Source organism: Ctenopharyngodon idella, chromosome 8, assembly GCF_019924925.1.
Source record: "Ctenopharyngodon idella isolate HZGC_01 chromosome 8, HZGC01, whole genome shotgun sequence".
NCBI classification, from domain to species: domain Eukaryota; kingdom Metazoa; phylum Chordata; class Actinopteri; order Cypriniformes; family Xenocyprididae; genus Ctenopharyngodon; species Ctenopharyngodon idella.
The window spans coordinates 16,655,195-16,666,415 of NC_067227.1; the positions used below are offsets into that span (position 1 = coordinate 16,655,195).

General features: G+C 35.3%; 1 protein-coding gene across 1 annotated transcript; it reads right to left on the bottom strand.

Moving 5' to 3' along the window:
- Positions 1 to 3,600: 3,600 nt before the first annotated feature.
- On the bottom strand, positions 3,601 to 7,747 carry zgc:110353 (uncharacterized protein LOC550482 homolog). Its single transcript, XM_051903282.1, has 6 exons — positions 6,125 to 7,747; positions 5,661 to 5,721; positions 5,280 to 5,427; positions 5,028 to 5,124; positions 4,659 to 4,915; positions 3,601 to 4,371 (listed from the first exon to the last, which is right to left on the bottom strand). Exons 1-6 carry the CDS (start codon positions 6,378 to 6,380, stop codon positions 4,237 to 4,239), a joined length of 954 nt encoding a protein of 317 aa, XP_051759242.1. The 5' UTR covers positions 6,381 to 7,747; the 3' UTR covers positions 3,601 to 4,236.
- Between the last annotated feature and the right edge of the window lie 3,474 nt (positions 7,748 to 11,221).

Sequence of the window (11,221 nt, forward strand, 5' to 3'; positions counted from 1 at the left end):
AAACTAAGAACAGCTGTATTTTTATTAACTAACATTAACAAAGATTAACAAATACAGTAACAAATGTATTACTCATGGTTAGTTCATAAATGAACCTAAAGTGTTACCACAAATTAGATAAGATGCTTGAACACGCATTTAAGATCCAGACAGGTGAAACAGAATATTTTTGTAAGTTGGATTCATAAAGACTTGTTTCTGAAAGAATGATTCAGTGATAGACACATTTTTAACAGCAAATTTTTTGCCACCTAGTGGCGTAACAATGCAATCGATACAGTCGTTATTTGAAGTCCAGTTACTTTCAGAAGGTAACTTATTATACATAAACATCAGCGTTTCTATCTGAATAATAAACTTTTGTATACTTATGTTATAATTGGAATAGGCCTATTTGTCACACAGAAATAATGATACTGTGCGTTTGAAAAGATTGTTTGTGAAGCTGTTTATATCTACACATGACAACTCTCTCCAGATCAACGGCAGCGCGAACGCAGATGTGAATGTTGCGATTTTATTTTTGTCAAAGGTTTAATATACACGGGCGAATCGTTGTCATTTAGGAATTAGATCATGTGGGTGATGAAATCGAAAACGCAATCTTTTAAAGATTAATCGTGCAGCTTTGGGCACCTCTCTCTCTGCATTGAAATCTGACGTATATGAGTAGCGCGAGGGCTTTTCAGTGCATTCATTGTTATAATATTCATGATGTGAGATGTCTCTATTAAAGGATACGCTCCCCGCACTTCGTCCATCCATCACACCAGAACCGTTTTCGGAACCAAAACTTAGAAATCTTGCACGGTTCCGGTTCTTTTCAAAAAAACACTACCGGTTCCGGATGAGAACCGGTTCTCGTTTCCCAAACCTAGTCATATGGTCATGTTACAATGTGACCCACCTATGGGGCATGTTGTCACATTTCACTTCCTTTCTTTCAGGGTAAATAAAGAAAAAAGTATACACTGTATTAATTAAACAAATCCACATATTTGTACCAGACATGTATGAAATTAATGTGGAACAAAAGAAATTCCCTGAACCCTAAGTAGATTTACACAAACTGAGAAAGTCAAAAAGCGTTAGGTTGTGCCCCTACACTTAATCTGAATCTCAATGATGGTAGAATCAGGCCTGGAGAAACTGATGTACAGCATGTGCATGTGGCGTACGATTCATTTATTCTGATGGCCTTTACATCTTGTGCCAAGATGGTGCACAATTCTTTTTGTATTATTGCTTTAATCTCACACAGCCAGACACATAAAATCTGGTCCACCTTGCAGCTTATTCTAGCCAAGAACTGACAAACAAGAAGAGATCATTTTACAGGCACCACAGTATGTTTTTGTTTGTACATATTTCAGTATAGCACCGGCTGCAGCATATCTCTGTGACATTAGAGTAAGCAACATGCTGTAGGCCAACTATGACATCACCTCATGTTATCTAGTGAGAAACATTCATGTGGTATCATTTTTTTACGCTTATCTTAGTAATATTCCAGTTAATCAGTTGTTATTTATTTTGCAGCATATCAGTTAATTTGGATCAGCAAAATAAAGCTCTTTTCCTGAGGAACTGCAACTAGATCAGCCATTGAATATCTTTTAATTTGAGACTACTTCACACAGGAGATTGCATCACACAGTAAATGTCACCACTTTAGTCTTAATGTTAAAGATTAATTAAAGATCATCTGGTTTAGCTAAGCAAATGCAATGATTCAATTATGCTGCCCCAGTTAACCTATTTGTATGTCTCACAGAAAAGATATTAGCCTCACATATCCTGTAATTAGATTCAAGCAATCGTTTTTAAGAAACGTTCAATAAATGTTGTCTGATGTTGTGACATTATTTACTGATGGTAGAAGGCTACACACACAGCAGTTAAGGATTTCTACTTGATAAGTGAATTACAACAATTACATGGCGAGCAGCAGAGAGAACTGGTACTATTAAACTGTCAAGTCAGTGAGAAGTAACAACGTTTGATTTCCAGCAGGGGGAGGTGAAATACCAAACTCATTCAATCGCTGTCATCCAAACATGGCTGCTGATCATTCACAGTAAAATCTTTTTCCAGTTAACGCTGTAGAATTAAATGAAACAGATTTTTCTTTAAATGTTGATTTACGCATTGTGGTGTAAACTGTGATAAAGGTTTTCATCCTCTTAAAATCATGTGTAAATATTTTTTTTTTTACTTTGCTCAAATATATCAGTTCTCTTCAGATGGAACATATAAATTCACTGTCCTCCATTTACAAAGCTCAGACATTCTATATTTCATCTTTTGCTGTAGAGTCAAAGGTCACAGATTAGCTGTAATATTGATTCCACATCCTTCACTCTTCACTAAAGTGTCTGTTGAGCACTGAAATGAGGAGCAGTGAGTTAATGCACACAGCAAAAGAGCAGTAGGATACTGGTGCAGAAAGGTTGCCTGAACAAATGCTGAGCTGAAGATATCCGCCGAGATCAGTGGCCTCCAGGTTGACAGGCAGTTCCTCTGTATTTATGTCACTGTGAGGGCCCGAGTGTCACGGTAAATGCCATTCTAATGTTCCATTTCTCTTCACATGTCTGCTTTTTAAAAGGAACATGACATACTCTCCCCTTTAGTTGAATTAACTGAGCTGATCCAATAACAAATGAGGTTACAGAGAGAACATAGCCAGCAATAGAGAGCATTACACTCTCAGGGATGCATGTCCTGATTTTTCCAAGTTAAGCCGCCCTTCCACTGCACATGACAAACGACAGCCAATGGACCGGAAATCATTCATTTGCTATGGAGAGTCACACAGGGTCTGCGTGGGGCGGAGACTATCCGCGGATGCGGAATTTTCAGATACGATTTGAACTTTGGATGCATTAAAAAATTTGAACTTGAGCGACTACGTATACGACATGCCGACCGGATGTGATGTATTCCAATGTATTCCAATCAGATTGGTGTGAGAATTATTAACACTTTTTAACTTTATCAGAAATTTCAGAAATCAGATATTTCGATAAATTATTGGCGGTCATTTGTCCTGCACGGCTGTTTAGGGTTTGCATTCATTTATTCGTTCCACCATGGTGAAAGTTCAGAGGATAAAGGCTCTTGCTTCTGTATTCCTTTACTGGAGATGCAAAAAAAAATATTGCAAGTCAGTGTGGGCAAAACACTACCGTGTAACCGTTTAGTGCAAGAGATGCGCCTTAGCAGGAAAGATTTCTGAGACAGCGACAGTTTACCCATGTTGCCATGCAAAATCATAATGAAAGTTCACTAAGATTGCCACTTGGGGGCAAATTCCAACAGTCGTGCCCAAATGTCAAAGGCAGCTTTAGACGCATTCCTGGATCAACATATTTTGTTGATTCTGGAACAATATTCCTGTCCGAAAAGTTATCCTTAAAATCAGAAGGAAATTATAGGAAAATAACACTGATGTAGAAGCACCTAACCCTAATCTTGACATGAAATGTAAACTTGTCCCTCAAATTTAATTGGTTGTTTAGAATGTTGTTCCAGGATCAACAAATAAAAAAATGTTGATCCAGGAATATGTTACACTTGGTGAAATCGGGTTCTGCCTCAGGGACACCACATGCATTTATGTTTTATTTATTTATTTTTGCATTACTGTACACTTTGTTCGGAAAAGCACTTGAAGGGATGACATTGTCATGTGAAAATAGTATACATACCTGCATATTATTATGAATGAAGACAGGATGATTGATATTGTTGTCAATAGAATGTTAATTTAAGATTTTATTTTAAATGCAATTACTTTTTTTAAGAAGCTAAAAATCACTTAATTTGAAAGGGATATTTCACCCAAAATGAAAACTGTGTGATTATTTACTCAGCCTCATGTCATTCCAAACATGCAAGACTTCTTTATTTCTTCTTAAGAAATGGTTTTTGTCCATAGAATTAAAGTCTGGAAATGGTTTGGATACCAGCATTCTTCAAAATCTTCTTTTTGTGTTCCGCAGAAGAAAGAAAGTCATACAGGTTTGGAACAATATGAAGATGAATAATTTATGACTTTGGGTGAACCATCACTTTAACAAATGCAAATTATTCAAAATTTATAGATTACATTTTTGCATATTTCCTTCAATGCTTTCATATTTTTGAAAATAAATTATATTTTATAGTGTCTGAAACAAGTATTCCGTAAGTGTAAAACAAAAGTGCAAACAAAAGTAGTGCTTATTGCTTATATTAATTTAAAATATTCATGTTGGCCAGGTCTGGGTATAATCCTGCCTCCAACGCTTTGGATGAGGTCCTATGAGGTAGTATGATCAATGGGAGTTTAATCACAGGGTTTTTAGTGAATGATACATCCAAAATAACCTGCAAAAGAAAGAACAAGTTACATTGTTGTTGATTTCAAGAGAGAAACAGACAGAATCTGTGTAATTTATTCAAGACCATTTCTTATTTGGCTCAACATGTTTTTTGTGTATTCAGACACTTGCTTGAATGACACCGTCTTTTATTTCCATGAAAACACAAAGGCAGACTAAAAAAAAATCAGCGAAATACCTGACCATAGTACATAAATCATTTTTGCTCCTGAAAAAAAAAAAAAAATCAAGCCCTTTTGGAAAGGGCTTTCTAGAGGCCTACGGGGGACCTACCTTCAGTCTATATTCTACTTTGAGGATTCTGCAGTTCTGGATGCTGGAGCTCATTTCTAGGGGAAGGGCTAGTACTTTTGTCAGATTCTGTCTGGTGGAGGACACTAAAGGCTCTCCCTTCTCCTTCAGTATCTCTGTGGTATGAACGGCTCTCTGGCCTCCAGCAAAGAAGCTCTGCTTCTGGTAGATAATGTACTTTGGCACAATTTTTCGAGTTGAGCTATTGACGATCTCTCCATTAACAACTAGCCCTTCACCTGTTTGAGAAATAAATATTGCATTATAGCTTGTCAAATGAATCAAAGCATTTTTTTTTTAAATGATAGATCCATTAAATTACCAAAATGCAAATTATATTGCCTGGGTTACCTTGCTGGTAGCCTGTCTTTGGCAAGAAAATATCCATTGAAATATTTCCAGAAGCAAAAAATATAACATTCTTGTCTTTACTGCCATGTTGAGGTGCCTGCAGATAATGAAATTTTAGGGCTTGTTAGGTAATTACTATTCATAAAGTAACAGTTACTTCTGCTAATCTGTTCATGTTAATCTCACCATTACAGAGTAACATTTTTCTGAATTTCGGGCTTTTTCCATTAAAATTGTTGTCATTAATCATACCATCAGTGTTGACTGAACATAATCAGCTTTGGCAACAAAGGTGAACTTTGCTTCCGCTTTGCTCGCAGCACGCAAAGACCTGCTCAACTTGGCCAGAAGTCGGTAGTGGATTTTACCATGAGCACCTTTAAAAGATGACGGCAGCCCCCTGAAAATAGAGACATTTTGCAAGAATGACTAACAGTCTTCAGAGAGAAAAACTTGCATCATATGATAGATCAGTATTTCAGCATATACAGGATATAGCACATTGAATTATTGACTACATTGCAAAAAGTAACTGAGACCGTTTTAAAGGAAGATTGATTTTCTCGTAGGAATCAATACAATGTATATACTGTATTTAATTCACATCTATCAACCGTATGTCTGGTGACTTACTGGTAGGGAAGCTGAAAGGCAAAAGGGAAGACATGTCTACCGGCCACTAGAGTAACAGAGCCTACAAAAAAAAGATACAAGATTACAAGATACAGACAAATATATTGTATGTATGTATATATATATATATATATATATATATATATATTACATTTAATATTTTAAATATCCAGTCTTTATGTTGTTTCTACATTAATTTGGAAATTCAATCTAAAAATATGTATTAAAATATAAAATATATATTACAAATTTTAATGTTGGGTGCAATTAATAGTGATTAATTGTAGAATATGCAGTTAATTAGCTAATTTTTTAATCATTGACAGCACTAATATATTACATATACTGTAGTGTTGTGTGTCTAAGTAAATATATGAAAGATATGAAAGATGAATTGCAAAGATTGTTTTGCACAGAAGAGTGTTTACAGCATGTATAACAGCATGCTTATCATCAGATATTACCATCTGCTTGATCCTCCGGTAAGACAGACTGAGTTTGTGAGAAATACTTCTCTTTATCCCAGTACGTCACACTCTCTTCCCCTTGTGTCTCAGTCCATGCCACATCAGCCTTGCCTTTTGCCTTAACAGTGAGAGCTTTGATTTTGGTTTCCTTTGACACCTCCACAATAACTCTGCCTGTCAAAGTATCCCCATTGCTGAAGGTGTTGCGATCATTTAAGGCATCATACTCAATGGTGAATTTCCGGATTGTCATCTTCAGGAAAAGCAGGTCAAGTGTGAAATTGTTAGCGAATTTGTAGGATACCTGGAGTCGTAATAATCCCTTCTGTTTTCTTTATCTGTCTTTTAAAAATACACCTGTTGGCATTTCCCAGACGGAGAGCTCACCAAACTGGCTCAGCGGGTTTCACTTCAAAAAGACACACAACTCTCGTCAACAGGTGTAGCATGTAAACTGTAAGTAAACCACATGATAAAATGGAAGCGTTGTATGTATTTCTATGGTGTCAGAGACCAAAGAGTCTGTTGGGAAAATCTGTTTTTATAGCATGGTAGTGTAAACAGTGGTCTTGTGAGGCAGCAAACGTGAATACGGAAGAGCATCTGAACAACAGTCCCTTTGCTCTTGCTGCACCTGCTCCACAAACCTGAGCTTTAATCATTGCAGTTCATCATGGATGTGTGTTTTGTAGTTGAAGGGAATTTAGTAATTACTGTCTATTGTTTGATAATTGCCCTTATTTATTTGAACATACTCTTTGTGCTAACAAAATGTGATGATGGATGAAGCAATTATGAAGACAGTGAGTGAAGTGTTGAATGGAAATGTGTGGGATGAAATTTCTACAGGATTTCTAAGTGGTGGATTATTTTTGGTGTAACTAATTTTCTCCTATTTTCAAGCACATAATACATAAATGATGGCAATGAAATAATGAAATTAATAATGAAGGGATGACTTTAAGTCATTTAAAAGCTTTTCTTGGTCACTACATCCTGCTGTTATAAATCTTTAAAAAATCTTTTTCTTAATCTGCCATTTTTTCCTGTGCCTTGTGAAAGACATGCCACATTTTTGCTCTGCAGATCTGACCTTAGAAAAGTATATTTATTCTTTTCTGAGTGTGTATGTGTGTGTGTGTGTGTGTGATTTACATTTGTTCACAAGTAAGCTTGCTTTAAAACATAGGGCCAGATTTATTAACAGCTTGCGTCAGCGCAAACCCTCTTTCGGCGTTAAAAACTACTGTCAAAGTTTACTAAAGACAGGCAGTGTAAAATTAGCGATGAAAAGGCGTAGACAGAGTTATTTTTGTGGCTGACTTTATTGCATATGCATTTGTAGGAGTTTCCCTTTCAGAAATTTATGGTAGGAGAGTATTAAAATGAATCACGCAAGGTGATTTACTAAGGTTTGCGCTAGTCAATTTACTGATATTTGCGCCGTTGTTTACCGGCCCAAAAAAGCATGTCCTAAACCAGACGCTAATTTGCGCTGCTCTAGATAGATTGCGTAGGTCATTATGGAAATGATCCGGCTGCGTCTGTATTGTTTATTTTGCGCATTGTCAGTAAATCAAATGCAGAACTTTCCACTCGCATCTGCGCCATCTTTTTTTGGAATTGCACTCTCAAGCTAATTTGCCGTTTAGTAAATCTGTCCCTTAGTCTTATATATTGTTGCTAACTTATAACATTTACTTATTTATTTGTTTGTTTTTGTTATCCTTTATTGAAGAATCTACCTTTTTAGCATTTGGTTAAATTTAGCAGGATATTCTATTAGATTCCATCATTAAGCAGTCAGTTTATAGTATTATGACATCATAATAAGTTGTAAATATTTTTTCTGTTGTTGCACATTTCTGTTGCCTCCAGGCAACATAAAGGACATTCCAAATATTATGATTTTCATTGCAAGGTCAATTCTATCAAAGAACACTGAATCAAATTTACTTTCATAATGTGTTTAATAGCTGATTAACAATAGGAATGTGTGGAAATCGGTCCCAAGTCCCATGACATCTGTCTAATGTATAGAAAGGAACCTGTCTTATGTTCCACACAGATAATATCATTGTTATAGTGTCTCAAGCTGTATGCAAGAAGGGCGATATTTGATTCTATAGATTTTCTGAAAATAGCCGAACACACTCACTGTCTGTAACATGATTCTAAGCTGATATAGTCATGGGTTTTCAAGGGCAGAGTCATTAGACTTGTCCAATATATGTTTCACATCCAGATTTTCATTAAATACAAATTAGACTGAGTAGCTGACCTGATACCCTTTTAAATGTTTTTAAGTCGTCATTAAATTCTATGTAAATTATTATGATTTGTTGAAATGGTTTGAAGCAAAATTATCAGATATTTTTAGCCTCTGGACATTGTAACGAGTTAATGAGAGAACATTAATGAATTCGTGTCACAATGTCAGCATATCAGGCAAGAAATTTTTAATTGCTTTAATATAATACAGTTATCTAAGCACTGCTCCAGCATTGCTTATAACCTATTACATTTTTTGTCTATAGCAAGCGGTTAGTCTTTATTTACTCGTATTCCCATTAAACTGATGCAGTGCTCACTGTTCTCATCTACAGAGCGGACCGAAGGTATTCAAACTGTCTTTTAGACTGTGTTTTTCTAATTAAAGACTGCAGTCTAATCTTCAATGGCTTCCAGTAGGGCATAAGAGAAAAAGCACTGACACACATGAGTGCCAGGATTTTTATAACTCTTATCTAACTCACTTGGGTCAGCAGGCATGAATGAGGTAAAAGTGTGCTGTTCTAGTTGAAGCTCCAGTAATTTATTCAGGCTTAAGCTCGAATAAACATCACTACATCAGCGCTGATTCAATGATGCTGAAAGCTAAATGTTCTGCAAACATAATTTTGGATGCTTTTAAAGGCATCGGAGACAGAAATATCCAGTCTCCTGGATTTGAGGTATATGTCCTGCTGTGAATTAAAGTTACAGTCAGTAACTTGAATAGTAGAAGGTTTATACCATATTTACCAATGCAACATGAAGGGAAATACATTCTAAAGTCCAAACTCTCTCTAGTAAAGGAGTAGTTTTTAACTCATTTTGACCTACAGTTTTTCAAATGAGTGTTGAAGATAACATCTGACAAAAAAAGATGCCCCATTTGGCCCTTATGCTTTTGAGATTGTCAAACAAGCATTGTGTAAAATTATGAGCTTATAGAGATGTTATGGGCCAGGCTGTCCACAAAGCAGATCAATAGTACAGTGCAGTATATTTATGGAGGAGAAATCAGGCTTAAAAGGCACAGGCAGACAGAAATGGAGGAGCAGAGAGGCCAGTAATCAAGCCGATCTATAAATTGCTATGAGGTATAAAGAATAAAAGGAGAAAATTAAATTAATTTTTGTAATTAAATTGATTAAACGCAAGCACACACACACATAAGTTTAAAAAATGTTCTAGCACACTTCTTTTAACCATCTTACTGGAAGGAAACCTTCAGAACCATTTATTTTCTCCTTTATTTACATAAATGAATGATAACAAACACTATATGCTGCAACGTGATCTCATGAGAATACGTGTGTATTTTTACATAAAGTGTACACGTACATTTACTTACGTTTTCATACACACAAAAACGTACAATATTGACGTATTATAGCACTAAAACGTAAAAATACTTACGTATTAACAGCAATAAAACGTAAATAATTTACATATCCAAGTGTGAATGTGTATGTATTCCCATTTCCATGTATTAATATTAAAATCGTGGCATTAATGTTTTAAATCTGTTGTATTCAATTGTCATATCAATACATGTTTTTAGTCGAATTTATTGAAAGCAGTTTACTCATCTAAACTGTTTCGGAGGATTACATAATGTTAAACAAGGCTACACTTTGAAACCTTAAAATGAATAAAATTTCTGTAATTGTTTAACCATTTTGTAATATTTAGTTTGTTTGATGTGCGACACAGAAGGCGTTTTCTCCAATGCAGCGACTGACAATACAACCGATACACCAAAGCACAACATAAATTCACAAATCACATCAATTTTATTAGTTCGCTGTACTCCAAATCTTTAGAATCCATATGTTTGTAAGGAACAGATCCAAATTTAGCCCTTTATCCATCAGTCTTCATCTTCATTCTCAGCACGACACGTCAAGGTCAAAGCCCGCACTTGTTATGATTCAAATTTGAAAGTTGCGCCCTCGAGAAGCGTTACGACATGGTTTACGGCACTGATATCGAACGCTCATTGGCTCTCACCCGCTTCGTCACAGATTGCGACATGCCGTGTTTCAGTGGATTGACATTTGAAATCTCCGTGAAGGCGGATTCATATTTTCATGGATTAATAAATTAAATTCTACTCTGTAACCTATAAAAAACTATTACCAGAGAGAACTGCAACTCATCATCATTTGAACTACTTTTAGTACCACTTTTGACATTTTCGCAATAAATAAATGATTGTGACAACTCTTGTTTGTCTGTTATTCTTTTATTTATAACAGTATAGTTTTAAGAAATAGTTATGGGTGGGTGATTAGTGGCTCAAAATATCGTTTTAATGTTATATTTTTACTAAAATTGTAATTTTCCTACACATTTCTGTCAATTTTTTTTATTCTTTTAACATTCTGTATAAAATGGGTATGTTCAGGTTTGGGTTTAGGGATCTTACATTTATATACAAAACGATAAAAGGGAAATTATACATATCTTTATGATATGAAAGATTCGTAATATTTTGTTTTTTCGCTGTAAAAACATAACTATTTTTACGCTTTAGTGCTATAAATACGTCAATATTGTATGCTTTTAGCACCTTTCTAAACGTACAAAAATGCACGTTTTGTGTCTTTGAAAGTTACATATTAACAATGAGACCAGGCTGTATAAACACACTCACAGTTTCTGTGAACAGTGTGCCACACATTTGAGGTCACAGCTGTTGGTTTTATCAAGCAATTCTACTGGGATTTCTGCACAGACATGTGTGTCAATGCATTAATCCTGATGTTTTTAGAAAAATGTATTGATGTTTTATGCATTGTTATCTTATACATGTTTAGCATGTTT